This window comes from Cucurbita maxima, unplaced genomic scaffold (genome assembly GCF_002738345.1).
Source record: "Cucurbita maxima cultivar Rimu unplaced genomic scaffold, Cmax_1.0 Cma_Scf00001, whole genome shotgun sequence".
Classification (NCBI taxonomy): Eukaryota; Viridiplantae; Streptophyta; class Magnoliopsida; order Cucurbitales; family Cucurbitaceae; genus Cucurbita; species Cucurbita maxima.
The window spans coordinates 3,391,555-3,409,192 of record NW_019272017.1 but is presented as its reverse complement, the minus strand read 5'-3'; the positions used below and the strand labels follow the sequence as shown (position 1 = coordinate 3,409,192).

The 17,638-nt window shown below is 35.5% G+C and overlaps 3 protein-coding genes across 6 annotated transcripts; 2 read left to right on the top strand and 1 right to left on the bottom strand.

Annotated features, from left to right (window-relative positions):
- Nucleotides 1–1,878: 1,878 nt before the first annotated feature.
- On the bottom strand, nt 1,879–5,371 carry LOC111480003 (protein transport protein Sec61 subunit alpha-like). Its single transcript, XM_023124955.1, has 7 exons — nt 5,248–5,371; nt 4,568–4,938; nt 3,643–3,870; nt 3,174–3,528; nt 2,959–3,086; nt 2,696–2,831; nt 1,879–2,521 (listed from the first exon to the last, which is right to left on the bottom strand). The coding sequence occupies exons 2-7, from the start codon at nt 4,909–4,911 to the stop codon at nt 2,282–2,284; spliced, it is 1,431 nt and encodes a 476-aa protein (XP_022980723.1). The 5' UTR covers nt 4,912–4,938; nt 5,248–5,371; the 3' UTR covers nt 1,879–2,281.
- Nucleotides 5,372–6,040: 669 nt separating this feature from the next.
- LOC111479928 lies at nt 6,041–11,020 on the top strand. Of its 3 annotated transcripts, XM_023124852.1 has the most exons (8): nt 6,041–6,259; nt 6,342–6,569; nt 6,769–6,840; nt 6,927–7,094; nt 7,687–7,857; nt 8,597–8,806; nt 9,343–9,431; nt 10,150–11,020. In XM_023124852.1, exons 2-8 carry the CDS (start codon nt 6,485–6,487, stop codon nt 10,804–10,806), a joined length of 1,452 nt encoding a protein of 483 aa, XP_022980620.1. In that variant the 5' UTR covers nt 6,041–6,259; nt 6,342–6,484; the 3' UTR covers nt 10,807–11,020. The 3 variants fall into 3 exon arrangements, with proteins under 3 accessions (XP_022980620.1, XP_022980631.1, XP_022980612.1); XM_023124863.1 differs by having other exon boundaries at nt 6,041–6,569; nt 6,769–6,837; XM_023124844.1 differs by having other exon boundaries at nt 6,041–6,569.
- Nucleotides 11,021–12,240: 1,220 nt separating this feature from the next.
- LOC111481944 (ubiquitin domain-containing protein 1-like) lies at nt 12,241–16,599 on the top strand. Of its 2 annotated transcripts, none has more exons than XM_023127571.1 (5): nt 12,241–12,480; nt 13,534–13,656; nt 15,762–15,881; nt 15,973–16,044; nt 16,322–16,599. In XM_023127571.1, the coding sequence occupies exons 1-4, from the start codon at nt 12,444–12,446 to the stop codon at nt 16,038–16,040; spliced, it is 348 nt and encodes a 115-aa protein (XP_022983339.1). In that variant the 5' UTR covers nt 12,241–12,443; the 3' UTR covers nt 16,041–16,044; nt 16,322–16,599. The 2 variants fall into 2 exon arrangements, with proteins under 2 accessions (XP_022983339.1, XP_022983333.1); XM_023127565.1 differs by having other exon boundaries at nt 13,534–13,713.
- The last annotated feature ends 1,039 nt before the right edge of the window (nt 16,600–17,638 follow it).

The window sequence follows — 17,638 nt, the reverse complement described above, 5'->3', positions numbered from 1 at the left end:
GGGGGGGGGGGGGGGGGGGGGGAGACAGAAAAAGACAGATTTAGGACGTGTCTTCCATGAAAGTCGTGGGCGGGGAAACTCCAAAATGAACGCAAGGGTAGCTAAAATCTTATAGACGGTTTTAACCCTAAACTTTTGATGAAATTACGTAGCCGTTTAGAGTGGAGGACGGCGTTACAGCTGGGTGTCAGAATGGGTATTTTGGTAATTTACTTGGAGTGTGGCCCACATGCGCTTGGGAGACATTGTTTACATGTGAGCGTTCGGACGTGAGTATTTTGTATGAGGGCCTGACTTGTCAGCCACGTGTCTAAATCTCATAAATAGAATATACCACGTCATATTTTTGTATGGTCGCTAATTAATATAATGAAATAGTAATAACGTGACATTAAAAACATGTTGCTAGACTTTATAAAAATATTATATAATGAACTAATTACAAATCTTTTTTTATATTTTATAAATAAATTAAAAAAAAATATATATATTTTTAAATATCCTTCTGATTTGTAAGCCTTCATTATTAAGGCACTAGTGGTAAGCATTTTGTTTATGAACTTTTTTTTTTCTTTTTTTAAATTTATAAGAATTTGTTATTGTTTCACTTTTTCAAATAATTTAAAGCCTTAATCAATTTATGAATGAACCCACGTTTTCAAAACCACCATTTTTTTTTTCTAAAGTATTGTCAAGTTTTAAAAGAAATATTTTAATATAATTAAAAAATAAGAGAAACGTTTTAGTGAATAAAAGTCTAGTTTGATATTTTGAACAATTAGATTAAAAATTCAAATCCTTCCCTTTTTTTATATTTAAATATTGTAAAATAAGAAATAATTAATATATGTATTGATTAATGATAACAAATTTAAAATTATTTAAATAGGTATTAAAAGTTCATTTATTCCTAGATGAGTGAGAAAAGTTGAATATCAATTAATAGAATATCTGACCCACAAAACATAAATATAAGATAAAAAATTTAAATTGGAAATTTTGTTTTGAATTATAATATATATAGGAATTTAAGGTCTAGGAGGGAAGTCGTAATCACGGGGTGGGAAGGGTGATTGAGCATGCATGCTTTGATTGAAACACAATTATTAAAAAATCTGATAATTTCAAACAACATTATAGAAATTAAAAGATCCTATACACTTGAATAATTTATTATACAAATATCCCAATCAATCAAATAAGTTCTAAAAGAAATTTGTAAATAATTTCAAATTTGATCAATCGTATACACTTGAATAACTTAATACAACCAAAAATGTTAATACAACCAAAAATGTTTTTCCATTTCATTTTGTAAGGACATGTCTTTCCATACATTGTGAATGAACAACTATTACACGAAAGGAATAAATTCTTCTTTGAATTATAGAGAGTTTTAATTCTTTTAAAAGTCAACTATTGCAACTAAAAACAGTGCAAGGGATCTCATAAAAACATTAAAAGATTCTAAATTGGGTATGAGTCTGAGATATAGAATTGATGCCCTGTAAAAGCTCGTATGCCATTTTTTTTAAAAAAAAAAGAGTAAGAGAATAGCATGAATGAATATAAAAATATTCAATAAATGGTTTTAGATTCACGCTCGTAGGTCATCCATCCATCACCATCAGCTCAGACCATGGCAACAGAGGAGAGACTAACAATTTCCACTATATTCCCCATCACATTATAGAGCAAATCAGGAAATACAGCAATCAACAGTTGTGATGCATAATCAAAATCATAGTTCACAAAGCCCTTCAGATTTTGATTGCCAAAAGGAAAATGTTCCCAAAAAACCAGAAAGTAGGGAGAAATGGATTGACAATAAGATGATTATAATTGAAATGGATCTAAGAATCAACTGTTCCACAGAAGTCGTATCAAAGAAGCAAGAAAATGTGAAAATTTTAATCCACGGTTACAAAGTTTTAAGACAGAACATCAGGCTATAAACATAGAAAGCCTCCTTCTCCTAATCTGACCTACCAACACAATGATTCACTCGTTCTTTTATCTTTAAAATCTTGTTGTTATGAAAAAATGAACATGTCAGTAGAAGCACGAAAGAAAAATGGCGTGGAGATTCAGAGTCTGAAGATGATATTATCTGCTGTTACGGTGAGAGAGAAAGCTATAGAGTTATACCTGGTTCTTGGACCTTAGATCTTGAGATGTGTTGTTAACATAAGACTCTTACGAAAATCCCAAGGCACCAAAATTGACAGGAGACCTCTTTGGCACCACAAAAGTATTAAAAATTAAATTCAAAGAAAAGGTTTTAGAAACCAAACAGACCCAGTTCACTGACTTTCTCCTTCTCAAAGGTCTCGAAGTACTGATAAATAATTGTCACAGCAAGTAGAATTCCAGTCCCTGAACCGATTGCTCCCATGAAATCAGCCAACACAGTCAGTGCCCCAATGCACATTCCTCCAAATGCTGCAGCTGTGGGTATGTAACGGTTCAACTCCTTCTGTAAATTAGATTCACGGTGTCCAGGCATAACCATTTGTTGTTCCTGCAAATCAAAACAATGCTAATTAGTAAACCAAAAATCTACTTCAATTCTTTAACTACAATGGGCGGACTTTTCCCTTCAACAGTTAATTTTGCAGAATAAATTTGAGTAGCAAGAAGGGTCTAAAGTTTTATTTTCACTGAAAGAATGCACGCAGGATCAGGTAAACCATACCTTCAACTGCTTAGCCACATCCTTGGCAGATGATCCAGAAACTTCAATCCAAGTTTTTGAGAAGAGTGCACATGCGGATAACATGAATACAAGATAGAACAAAGCATGGAAAGGATTGGCTGCCATATCAGCCAGGCTGCAAGAAGAAACAGCACATATTACAAAAAAAAAACACATGGCCACTGTAGAGTATTAACATTTATCATTTTTTTTCCTATGAGAGAAGAGGGGTGTGTGACCAGCAGAGGAACTAAGAATATCACCTTGACGGTGGGGTGATGTAATAAGCTAGGCCACCAACAGGGACGGATTGACCATTTGAATACTCAGATTCCTTCCATATACCCAAAAGATTCACCAAAAAGTTCCCACTGTACTTCCTGTACAGCAACTGTGAATACAATTCCAAGCAACCAGTTAGGAGGGATTGGTGCTAAGCATACCTCAGTTGTGCCATGAAGCAGAAAAATCAACTTACCTGAGAGATAAAGTAAAGGTTGGAAACGAGAGCAGAGTGAAGAATGATTGGCATGTTGGAGGTGTAGAAAAGCTTAATTGGATAAGAACCCTGTTGTCCACGGGAATTCTTTGACCTCACAGGCAAAACCACACGGAACCCTTGGAAATAGACGACAATCAAGAAGATCAAAACTGTAGCAAGCAGATTTGTCACGTTTGGAAGATTCTGCCGATAGAATGCTTCGCGCAATGCACGAACCTTGTCTGTTCGAGTAATCAGCAGATGGAACAGTGCAATGACAGCTCCTTCAAATTCAGCTCCTCTTCCACTGTTAATGGTGGTCGGACTAAATGCCTTCCAGATAATGTTCTCACTGCAAAATCCAGACGATTATAAAAAACTCACTATCGACAGGGCGAACAAAAAACAATGTATGTCAAAATATTAAATCAATGAGAAAGAATGACAGAAAGGCAAGAGAACTTACCACATGTTAGTTGCTATGAAGAGGGAAATTCCAGATCCTAAACCATATCCCTTCTGGAGAAGCTCATCCAAGCATATGACAACGATACCAGCAAAGCAGAGCTGAACTATGATAAGAATAGCATTTCCAACGCCAAGTTGGCTAACGCTACCGTACATTCCTGAGAGAACATAAGCAACTGCCTCACCAACGGCTATCAGGATGCCCAACAATTTCTGTGCGCCATTTCTGAAAGGAAAATTATTTTGAAAATGTAGACTGTTAAAATAGAATGCAAAGGTGAATGTTCGTTCAGAAAATAAACCATATAAGAAGTCGAGTTCCTCAAACCTCACTATGATAGCTAAAAGATCATTGCATTCACAATCAGATACAATCATAACAAAAGGACAAATGAAATGATACTAAGATTAGGAAAACAATAGAAACCAAAGAAATTAACCATGCTTCGTAAACTTAATAAATATCATCGTACTAAACCAACAAATAAAAAGGACCCCACAATGCTTACATGTAGCCATTGTTCACCAATACATGTATAATTTTCAGAGAATAAAATATAGCATGCATCCAAACTCAACTGCAAGCTAAGAATTTGTAAATAATTTAGTCTTAAAATCAAATCTTTAGTTCTGGATATGATTTTTAAAACATTTTTAAGAAGCAAATTAAAAAAAATAAAAAAAAAGTTCTTTTTCAATAACGGACAACTAACACAATCATTGTCAACCAGGAACAATTGAAAAAGGAAAATCTACGGGAAAATATTCAATGACTGCAACAGAAGGATGAATCGTTAAAACACATCGGGACAAAATAATCGATAATAATATCACCATCTACAAACCCAATAAGCAGAAAGCACGCCAAATTAAATATCGCAAATAAACCGGAAATTTATATATTTATATCTATAAGCACTTACAAGAGAGCCCGATCCTCCCGCACATTGTTGTCGACTTCAATAATCTTGGAACCGACCAGGAGTTGCATCACCATCCCAGATGTGACGATTGGGGTAATCCCAAGCTCCATGACAGTACCACGATTAGAAGCGAGAATCACACGCATCCAGTAAAATGGATCTGCGCCCGTCGTTGAGTGGATCCCATACAGAGGAAGCTGGCTGCATACCAGGAAAATGAAGAGAGCGATGACAGTATAAATAACCTTTTCTCTGAATGGAATTTTCCGATCGGCACTCTGCACCTCAGGGAGAAACGAAAGGAACGGCCTAACCAGATGAAGGACTCTAAATCCACCACCCATCTTCCTTCAACTCACCGATTGTCAACGCTGCATCACAAGAAAAAAAGTCAATAATTCTACGTCCAGAACCCCATTCAACAGATCTACATGCCATAGATAGATATAACTCCAGATCTCTATCGATTATACAAACGAAATCGGTTACAGATCGACAATCAGAGTATAGAGAAAACCCTAACCCCACCTACATGCAATCAAATCATGAAACATGCAAAAAAAAAAAAAAAAAAAAAAAAAAAAAAAAAAAAAAAAAAAAAAAAAACCGATAGAGATCTAGAAATTGCAAGCGAAATGACGCTCAAGGAGATCAAGGAAGGCGGAGATATAGAAACAGACCCTGCCGCTGCGCGAAGAAGAGTCAAACGCGACGGAAAATCGCGCGGATCGATTGAATTGTGAGAGATGGAGATCTGAAAATTGAGGTTTATAAGACACAGCCGCCTTCTTTGAGAGAAAATAGAAAATTTCAGAGATGAAGGGCCCTTTAAAAGCCCACTTCGGCCCATTGTTCAACTCTTTTTGGACCGGATAAGCCCACGGTATAAATGGCGGATTTTAATAGTGACGTGGAAACTTTTTTTTTTTTTTCTGGAAATTTTAAAATTACTTGATTTTGAGGTCAAACACTTGGGATGTCGTTTTTGGTAAGTAATTGACCAATAATCTCTTAATAAGAAAATAACCATTAGATCTATCCATTTAAAATTATTGTAATTTAAATTTAATACAAAAAATAAATATATAATTTCTAATGAGTTGTATTTTTTAAAATCAATAAATTAAAATTCAGGTTGGAGTATTGTGTTTAATGATGAGTTTAGAGACACGTGTAACAAAGTTCCTATTTATTTAAATATATTTATTGGTAAATTAAAAAAAAAAACTTTTAATTAAAAATTATTAAATAATTCTGTGAAAAAATTAAGGGGATAATATCATATTTAAAAATTTTAAAAATGGGGAAGGAATATTCATAAATTTAATGAATAAAATAAAAATTTTAAAACTATAATTAAACCATCTTAATATGGCAATTAGACTATTAAAACATTGACAATTATAAGAAAACGTTCTTTTTTTTTTTTTTTTTTGAAATTGTTCATATTTAAAAATGGCTTGTAGAAAGATAGGAATTGGATGACAATTGAAGGGGCGAATCCTAAAAAGAATCTTTGAGGGAAAGAAACGCATTTTGTGCAATTGTCTAAAAGGGAAGAAAAAAACGCAATTATGTTTACATTTTCGAACAGCCGTGGCTTAGCTTTCTTCTCACAAAGTGAGGCTGAGGAGGGGGCAAAGTAGAAATCGGAAAGGAAGACCAAAATCAAAACAAAGAAAGTATTAAGAGGTGAAACTTTTTTTAACTCAAATCCAGATTGTTACCTCTTCTTCTGGAGCTGTCGTTTGTGATGCTTTGTTCGTTTCTAGAGCCGAAGAGCCGAATCAAAACTCCATAGCTACTGATTCTCTCACTACCCATCTGCAGAAAATGGCAGAAATCGGTTTCTACTTGAATCGCTGAGCCAAGCTCCCGATCTCCCTCTCTCAATTGGCTCAATTTGTCGGCTGTGCTATGAAGAACTCGTTTACATTTGTCATTTTCATACTAGTTTTACTCGTTTTTCCGCTTCAAATCCAAGTTCATGCTACTCCTGCAGGCGAGTGTCTTCTTTCATCGTCATTTTCGCTCTATTTGGTTTGATGGGTCTGTTCTAATTAGCTTCAATTCTTCATTTATCTACCCAAACTGTGTTGCCATGGCTACTTATGGAGTTCTCTGATCTGATTTCTATCTTTTGAGAGTGATTTGGCTCTTTTGTTGATGTTTTTTGGGGATATTTTGTTTTTCTTCTTCAGGACCATTGATTAAACACTTGTCTTCTATTGTCAAATGGACTAGGTCTTCATATAAAGCCCCCCCATCAGGTGGTTGTGAAAAAACTATTTCAGTGTTTTTGATACTTTCTGGTTACCTTTGTTCATTGTGGCTGGCTAATTTTAACGTCGTTTGGCAGATGGTAATGTCCTGCAATTTGAGAATGGGTACTTGGTTGAGACTGTAGTGGAGGCAAATGAAATTGGAGTTCTTCCACATAAGATCCATGTCTCAAAGGAGGGCGAGCTTTTCGTCGTTGATTCGGTTAATAGCAATATTGTGAAGATCACCCCTCCATTATCCAAATGTATGAGGCCTTTCCCCTGTAGTTTCTATTGACAATGATAATCTAGATTAACCCCCGTTCATTCTTTTCACTGTCGATTTGGTTCGTAGCAATATTATGCAGATTACCCCGTTATCCAAATGTACGATGCAGTTCATCTCGACGTTTCCATGATTTTTGTTCATATGCAGTCCTTTGTTTTGAAAATGGTAGTCTAGATTTAAACTTGCAGCGTTTAGTATTTAGTATTGAAAGCAAATGCTGAGCTTCTGAATTTGCTACTTGATATTTTAGAAATGGTGATTTTGATTCAAGTACAAGATGTTATACTTTATTCTCATGTCTGATACAAAGCGTCGTTCATTGGAATCCATCGAGTCATCATGGTCCGGTTTCGTTTTCAGTTACATGAGTTTTGTCTCTGATCTGATGCCGAAAGAACACATTATTCCTTCTTATGCCTTTTAGTGCTTTTATCTGAAAAAAATAGAAAGTGAAAGCTTATGCACGTGGTGATGATTCATATTTGTTGTTAAACCTTTGAAATCTTTTCATTTATGAATTACTAACTTTATTCCACTTTTCACTTCTGTTATTCTGATTGTCTTCTCAGATACTCGAGCAAGATTGGTTGCTGGGTCATTTCAAAGCCACACGGGGCATGTTGATGGAAAACCAAACGACGCCCGTTTTAATCATCCAAAGGGTGTAACCGTGGACGATAAAGGGAATGTGTATGTTGCTGATACCTTGAATTTGGCCATCAGAAAGATTGGAGATGCTGGTAATTGATGCATTCCTTTTGGATTAACAAGTAACAGTTATTTCTATGAGACCTAATAGTTATTTTCTCCTTTCATATAAAGTTTAAGACAACCAAGACACGAGCGTGTTAAGACGGTATATAAAAGATTTAATTATATATGTAACTCACCGCTAACAGATATTATCTGTTTTGTCCCGTTACGTATCGCCATCAGCTTCACGGTTTTAAAACGCGTTTGCTTGGGAGAGGTTTCCACACCCTTATAAGGAATGTTTCGTTCTCCTCTCCAATCGATGTGAGATCTCACAAACCACCCTCTTGGGGGCCCAACGTCTTCGTTGGCACACCGCCCAGTGTCTGGTTCTAATATCATTTGTAACAGCCCAATCCCACCACTAACAGATATTATCCACTTTGGCCTGTTACGTATCGCCATCAGTCTCACGATCTTTTTAAGATGCGTCTCCTAGGTAGAGGCTTCCACACCCTTATAAGGAATGCTTCGTTCTCCTCTCCAACCGACGTGGGATTTCACAGTATATAACATATTGTCCAAGTTTTCTAGTATAAGGGTAGTTTTATACGGTAATAACAAAACATACGATACTTGTTTAGTCCAAAACATTTGCAATCAAGGCCGAACGTTTTACCTTTTTATGACTTGAGATCCTTGTTTTGAAAAATCTAAGAGAGAAGCATATGTGACCATTCATCTTTATATATAAAGAAGCATATGATAGTTAAAATTCTTTTGCAGGTGTGACAACCATTGCAGGGGGCAAGTCAAATGTCGCAGGCTACAGAGATGGACCAGGTGAAGATGCGAAGTTCTCAAACGATTTTGATGTAATGTACATCCGTTCTACTTGTTCCTTGTTAGTTATTGACCGTGGAAATGCTGCGATTCGGCAAATATTTCTAAATCCGGAGGATTGTGAATATCAAGATAGTTCAATTTCCAACAGTGGTATGGAACATCTCCTTGTGTTGTGTTTCATTTATTTCTGAAGGATCATTTTTTGTGCTTTTGGGAGATGAAGATGAATCTGTATATATTTCCTCTCTTACGAGAAAAAGAGAAAATATGTTACCTTCTCATGATATCACATTGCTCGGGTGAAAGTAGTCCATCGATTTGCTTTTGCGACTGCCCCGATGCTCAGACTGTTATACAAATATAATATCGATATTGCATATGGTAGAAAGATTGCAGCTCAACTCCAAACTCCTTGATTGGTCTGGAAAAAAGGAAAAACAAAGCCTCCTAGCTTGCATCATTTGAATGTTTAGCACTCTGCTTAGATTTCTGTTTTGCAATTATCTAGAATTTCATGAACAGTTGATCACGGTAATGAACTTCGTATCGCCGCTAATGTTTGGCCTCCTGGTTGTTGATCTGTGATAAATAAACAATGTTTAAGCATTCATGGTTTGCATCATCTTTTGTGCATTACCAGCTATAAGGGTCTTCAGTTCCTTAATGTCCTAAACTTTTGTCCCCAGATGTTCTCATGATCATTGGTGCTGTTTTGGCGGGATACGCAACGTATATGCTTCAACAGGGTTTTGGAGCCTCGAGCATGTCTCAGACAGTAAGTTTTCATTTAATCGATTTTTTGATGAATTGGTTCTCTATGTATTTTAGAATACCACTACAGCTACAGTACACTGGAGAACATAACTCATCCTCAAAATATTCCCCCAACAAGTTTTGATGTGATTTTGTTATTTATAGCTCTTGGGATGGAATTTTTTAAACTAGAAAACTAAGAGTGCAAAATGGATATCAGACCAGTTATGAATAGCCAAATTATTAGCCAACTGTTAGGAGATATTGTCTGCTTTGGCTTGTTACATATCGCCATCAGATTGAGAGATCCCACATTGGTTGGAGAGAAGAACAAAACATTCCTTATAAGGGTGTAGAAACCTCTCCTTAGCAGACGCGTTTTAAAACCTGGGGGAAAGCCTAAAGAGGACAATATCTACTAGTGGTGGGTTTGAGTTGTTTCAAATGGTATTAGAGTCAGGCACCGAACCGTGTGCCAGCAAGGACGCCGGGCCTCCAAGGGGGTAAATTGTGATATCACACATTAGTTGAAGAGGGGAACGAAGCATTCCTTATAAGGATGTGAAAACCTCTCTCTAGTAGACGCGTTTTAAAATCTTGAGACGAAGCCTAGTAGGGAAAGCTCAAAGAGACGATATCTATTAACATTGGGCTTGAGCTGTTGCACTAACCGAGAATACCTTGATTACACCTTTGTATTTGTAACATTTTCCTTGCGTTATGAAATGCCATTGTTGCAGTATTCTCCATTAGAGACTGAGTATAGGGAAAAACCAAACAAGGAAGAATCGACCTTGACTGTGGATAGTGTAAGGGAGACACCAGGATGGCCATCATTTGGACGACTCATCATTGATCTCTCCAAACTGGCTCTTGAAGCCGTGGCTAGCATTTTCCTTTCTTTTGTTCCTGCCCGTTTCAGAGCTCGTAACATCCCGAAAGGCCTGACCCCGTTGAAAGATTCTCTCTGGATGCCTGAAGATGAACCCGATCGACCACCAGCTCAAATGCAGAGAGCTCCTGTTCCTCTGACTGAAACAAGACAAGCTCATATAGGCAATGCAAATGATCAAGTTCCTGAGGTGATGATGAAGCCTCCAAAGCTCAAATCAAGTAGTTTCAAAGATCCCTCACTGCAAAGTAAGCACCGATCGAAACGTCACGACCGTGCTGATTTTTACGAATCTGGTGAGATACCTCCACCTTATAGCAGGTCCAAGAGCCAAAAAGAAAGACCACGACACCGCCAGCGCGAGAAAAGTGCAGAGATCCATCACGGAGCTGCAGGACCTGAGCCAAAGCCCATGGAGATGAAGCCAGTCAATTACGACAATTCAAACTTGGAACATTACAACATCAGGAATAAGTATGAGCCAAATACTTCCTATGGATTCTAACTACTGGGAATCTTTCAACTCCTCTCGATCTAGCTTCCCATTGGGTACGATTTTGACCCCGATTTATATAGGGATTCGTCGTTGCGAGCAACTGAAAATGAGCTCGAGATTGATGTAATATTCTATATTTGGATGCTTCTGTATTTGTAAAATTTCGGAACTTAAAATTAAGTTCATCCGACTATCAAAGTAATTGCAAGTTCATCTGAGTTCACCTTAGCTTCACATATTATAGATTATCATCTTGAAAAGCTTACACTTTTTTTGTTTTCTTTTTTTGTTTTAATTTAACTCTAATATCATTTTTATGTGACGTTTGATTAATTAAAAAAAAAAAAAAATGCATAAGTTGGAGCTCAATATATTATAAAAATAATAACTATAAATTGGGTTGAGCTTGGAAAATCTTTGAAACCAATTTAATGGGTTAGTGACCCGCCACCGTTAGCTGATATTGTCTACTTTTCACGTGATTTGTTCTCCTCTCTAACCAATATGAGACATCACATGTATTGTCGTCCACATCACAATCTTAAAATGCGTCTATTCGGGAAAGATTTTACACTCTTATAAGAAAATTCGTTCTCTTTTCCAACCAATGTGGGATCTCACAATCCATCCCTCTTGGGGGCCAACGTCCTCATTGGCACAATGCTCGGTGTATGCCTCTAATACCATTTATAAAAGCCCAAGCCCACTGTTAGTAGATATTGTTCGCCCAAGCCTACCACTAAAAGATATTGTCCGCTTTAGCCTGTTATGTACAGCCGTCAGCTTCACGATTTTAAAACGCATATTCTAAGGGGAGGTTTCCACACACTTATAAGTAATGTTTTGTTCCACTTTTCAACTGATGTGGGATCTCACAATAAAACGTCTCTCTAGTAGACGCGTTTTAAAAACATGGGGTTGACGGCAATACGTAATGGGTCAAAACGAACAGTATTTGTTAGTGGTTGGTGGGCATGTGCTGTTGTAGACTCAAGAACTCGAATAAAGTTCACAGCTCAACCTATATTGTCGGATTATTCTTTCTTTTTTTTATTTATTTATTTACTAACTTTTACATTAATAACTAAAATGTGAGAAACGTGTGTTTAGAGTTATATGAGAGTGGTAAATTAAAACAAAAAAATTTGTAGAGTAAAATATATTATTGAAAATAAAAAAGAAGAATTAAATTAGACATAAATATGCATAAAAAAAAAAAAAAGTGAAGTACTAAATAACTTCACGTTTAAATGGATAAAAAAGGGAAGTAGAAAAGAAAAAAGGTATAAATAAAAAGCTCGGACTCGCCTTTAAGAAACGTGACAGCTAACTACCGCATTCACAGCCCCAACCCCCTCGCCCTTGTCTTAATCCCACACAAATTTTAATTATAAAAACACATTAAATAATAATAATTGAATTAAATAAACTAATTTCTTATTTGCTTAAATTCAATATTCGTCAGAGCTTCTTCTTCTTCTTCTTCTTCTTCTTCTTTCCTCCTCCTCCTCCTCCTCCTCCTCTACAAAAAGCTTATTCTTCGGTTCTGCAAAATTCTTCCATTCCAACTCTCCACCGAGTTTCTGCTTTTCTCTGGCTTCGTCTTTGTATCTGTCTACTTGTAGCTTGCGTTCAAGCAAAGGCCAATGGGCTGTGTTGGATCGTCGCAGACCAACGGAGATGGTGAGGTTCACTTCGCTTCTTTGATTCTTTCTTTCATTATTGGAGATTTTTTGTTCTATGTTTGGCTGCTGTGTTGGCTATGAGGAATATAGATGATAATCAATGCAAGTTGATTTGTTGGGAGAGCGGGAGTGTTGGTCTTCTGGTATTGAATTTGTTCGGAATGGATTGGATTGGTCTTGATTTTCTTTGTTTGTTGCGTCTTTTTTCTTGATTTTCATTCTGCGGTTATCGCGTTGCTCGATTGTGTGCGTTTGTTTGTTTGAGACTATGACAGTGGTTCGAAGCCTCGAGATTCTTTACCTTTACTTGCATTAAATAGGATAGTAAATTTTCAATTTAGATAATTGAGTTAAATTGTGGAAATAATTTCATCCTTCATTTATTTTGAGAATGATGGATTTCTTTTAAAGATTGATTAGAATTACTGCTGGCGTATTTATTGACAGTTGCTGCTGGTGATTCAAATTCTCTAGTGATTCTTTCAGTTTCGGATCAATGAAGTCATCATGAATTGCATTCAAAATCTTGGCATGTTTGTGACTAAAATTTCAGCAACTAACATATGAATGGACGGTATCTAATATTTCTACTTTATACTGCAATCAAAACGAAAATTTGTAGAAGCTCTGTTACAACATGCTAGTTTGCGGGATGTCAATCGTCTTTTGACTCTTTTCTAATTTGCAAAATGGCTAAGGTATCGCTGTACATGAATTCCTCCCTTCCCCGATCTCTATTCTCATAACAAATTCTTAAAATTAACAGGAATTGCTGAATTCTTGTATAATAGGAAGAAAACACGTCTGAGGATACTGAAACGAAAGAAAGCACTTGAAGAAAGTAGAGAAAATGAAAGAATAAATAGGAAAATTTTAGGACGAAGCTTTCTAATTCTCCTTGTGTTGTTAAAGTACTGAAGGTTTGGGAATTTTATTTGAACTTTTCAAGGCTTCCCTTTGTTATCAGTGCTGCTACACTTGAACATGGTTTAGTTGGCTTGTACTTTATTCAAGCCATTTGACATATGACTGAAACTGCTTCTTTGTGTAGGATCCACAAAGAAGATACGCAAGCCAAAACCTTGGAAGCATCCTCAGCCAATTACAAGGTCTCAGCTCACGCAGCTACGGGATGAGTTTTGGGACACAGCACCTCACTATGGTGGCCGAAATGGTAGTCCTGTCTCTAACATATTTGTGCCAGTGTTAAAGTCTTCATGGTTTTTTAGAGGTTAGCTGATCAAAGGAATTACTGAGAGTTTAGCTAATTAGGAATAAGCCTTGCAGATTATATCAAGTATTTCATGATTTCTGATTTCAGAATCTACTTTCTTTCTCGATAGAAATGTAAAACTACGGATAGATGACCATCACATTCATGGAAAAGGGTGAATACTGTAGTTGCAGGGGATCCAATGAAGGTTGGGACGAATTATCTCTTGGATATGACAATGATGTCATTCACAGCTGTATGCACAATTATTGGACCTTTTTCCAATTTCTAGGATCCTACCATTTGTCTTCCCTGTTTCCTAATAAACTAAGTTCTCGGTTTGGGAGATAAGGTTTCCTATTTTTGTGCCGATTACAGATTGCCGTTACCAACATCCAAGAATTTCACTTCACATGTAGGCTTTTCCAATTATTTCATTTCAGTTTGTGCCCATTTCGAAGGGGGATACTTCTGGGAAGAAATGTGCTTCTGAGAGTTCGTTAAAGTTTTTGGTCCAATTGATTTAGTTTTTTTTATTACTTAGTTAGCCAATAAGTATTTTATGAATATTGGCTTTTAGTTCTTGAATGGATACATCTTTAGAATCAGTTTCAATTGTAAGCCAAGATTTCTTTTGAGGACTCTCTATGAGAGCTTAGGTTACACCAAAATGATTTTCTTTTTTCTTATGCTTAGAGTACTCATTATGTGATTTTACCTAGGATTATGGAACTTGTAACTATAGAAACTTGTGTCTGGACTTAATCTTTTGTTGGTTTATGTTTTGGGCCGGCTTCTTGTTATTTTGTTTTCTTTCTTCGTGTTTCTTTTCCCTTTTCTTGTGCCTTTTAGTGGCCTTTAGTATTTTCGTAAAAAAGCTTCCTGAAAGCCCATTGATAATCGCCACAAAATTTTGAAATGGCCTGCCTCATTCGAATTTCTCTTCGCTCATAATGTATCTTGCAATCTGTTATTGATTTGAGCTAAGAGACATTAGTTATTATTTCTCTCCAACCTTCACCTTTCACTTCCCCCGACTGATTTTTCCCCATTGCATACTAGATTGAAAGCAATGCTATTTGTAGTTCAAGGTCAAACTCTTTTGGCCCGAACTTTGTCCTCGACTACATTCTTGCTGTTTGATGCAAACTTTAACCTTTATGAAGGTTTCTGATACACATCACTATTTTCTGTTAATTTTCACTATCTTATTAAATGCTTTTTTCCAAGAGAAAACAACTTGATCTTAGTTGCCAATTGAAACGTTAGATCCCCAGGTATATGGTTGTTGGAAATAGCCAAATAAAGTGTCAGTTTCAAAGATCCTACAATCTTCTACTGGTCAATCCTCTAACGTATCTCCCCAAGATATAGAGTGAGGGTATCTCTTTGGAATCCCGAACAAATATGGAAATGATGTAGGATTTTGTACCAAAATCACAATTCACAAGAGAAAAAGATGATTGACTAATTCACAGGCCTTCCAATAAAGAGAACACTAATATAATGAGAGGGCACCATTATTTAGTTTTCTGAAAGTCAATGTATGAAAAGGATCATAAGGCAGGCTTCTAATCGAGAAAATTAGGGAGGATCAAAGACAAATCATGAGAAACATGAATAATAAAGACTGCCAAGTCTTTCTTCTTTGATTTTAAATTGGCGTCTATATGTAACTCACCTATTGGTGTTTGAATTTTTTACTCCGTTATTTCATTCATCAATTAAATTTGTCTCTTCTCTAGAAAAAGACTTACCCAAACAACCGTGATTTGAAAATTGTGTTAAAAGACATTGAAAGGTTTGGACTTCTAAGATGAGTTAGAAGTGAGCACAATTTCTAAAATAGCATTCTAGAACTTCCAATTCACCTAAAAGTATTTCAATGTCTCTTAGAGGAAAGGAAGATCAAGCCTCTTCAGTCTCTATCTTCTTTTATTTTATTTCCATCCTTGGGCTACTACACACCCTTCAAGTCTTCAACATTGACCTCACCTTTCTTATACATTACTTTGTCCTTCACGGCCTGCTTACTAAAATTTACCAACAATTTTCGTTGATATCAGAGATTTGGGATGCACTACGAGCAGCTGCTGAAGCAGAGCTATCTCTAGCGCAAGCAATCATAGACAGTGCTGGGGTCATCGTTCAAAATGCAGATTTAACAGTTTGTTACGATGAGAGAGGTCCATACCATTGCTTCATTCAAGAAATTATGATATGTTATTTTAGTTGAACCATCAATATCATTTTTATCATTGCCCAATCTTATTGCAGGTGCCAAATATGAACTGCCCAAATATGTTTTGAGTGAACCAACCAATTTGATTCGTGACAGTTCATAAAGAGGTAACTATGGTTTCCCTTTCTTTTTAGTTCAACTATATGTAGGGTGAAAATTCAAATCTCTCACATATTGGTCGAGGTTATAATACCTTAACTATTATGTTCAAATTGACTACTTTTCCTCAAGTTGAAATGCAATATGCATTGTATATAAATTGCAAAGGTTTAAGTCTTATTTTGGTCTCAAATGGTTTGGGCAGAAATTAATTATTTGTCATGAACATTAACTTTTTGTTAATATAAATGCAATAATTTCCTCATTTTCTTTCATCTTCTACAGAGCTGATCGATTTAATGCATTCATTGTGATCTCTTGGGTTCCATTAACTTCCTGTAAGATGCTTTTCTCAAAATGGACAAAGTGCAACATCCCTTTTCACATTTCTTGTACAAAAAAAAAAAAAAAAAAAAAAAAAACCCTTCTGCCAGTTTAGCAGTGTCTTAAATTACTTGATTACTTGTATAAATAAAGATTCGATGAAAGACTCAAAGATTGAATGTCGTATATAGCACAAAAAAAGAGCACAATAGTGTGAAGCACTGCTTTTTTCATCTTTATAGGCGTTTTTCATTTTAAATGTGGTATGAGTTTGATTTTCAGCTTATCCAAGTTTTGTTTTTCTTTAATGATGTGTTCATTGTTATATTTTTAGTTTAAATCTCTGTTTTGTTCATTAATTTTCAATTGTTTTATTTAGCTTTTAAATACTTGTTTATGCTCACCACAGTTATTTTATGCAAAATTTAGAGATTAAAGCATGTCATTGAAAACAACATTGAATGAATGGCTTTCATAGTCACAAGTATCTGCAATCATTTTCATCAAAACCTTATATTTTTTATTTTATTTGAAAAGATTAACAGCCCCATGAACAATAACATTTGTTTGACCCATAAGAGATGTCGAGAACTACTGAAAGTTCTCTTCGAATCTAAAACTCAATCTCAAAATAGCTTAAAAACAAACCATTAATAGCAAAAACAATGAACCAAACTAAGATAATTGGGAGAGAATCAAGAAGCATCTGAAGAGAAAGCTACAATTTTGGTATGCTTTGTTTGAAAAAGCATTAAAAAAGCCCCAAGAGATGGGAAAGAGGACCCAAATGGTGTAGAAAGTGCTTGCAAAATTGCTTTTTCTCAGTCATTTGTACAAAGAAAAGGCTGCTCTCTATGGATACAAATTCATTGCCTTGCTTGGTTATTGAGCTGAGTTTGGATTTTGTTACTTTCACAATTAATCATTGTTGGTAGTAGAGTAGACAATCCATGTGATGCTAAAGTTCGTTACTTTTTTTTAGAATCAAAATTTGTAAAATATATAATCTCATTCGTCATCTAACCCGTCAATCATTCATCGGCAACTTTTAATATCGTTTTCAGTAATTTCACTCGTCTTTTAAAAGTCTCAACTTTCTTTTCAATTTTATACTAGGAAAATTTCACTAAATAATAGATTTTTTGCTGCATTTTTAAAAAGAGAAAAAATTTTATTCTTTTTGTAATGATAATAACTTTTTTTTTTTTTTTTTGGTGCTTATAGTTTTGGAATAATAATAATAATAATAATAATTATTATTATTATTATTATTATCAT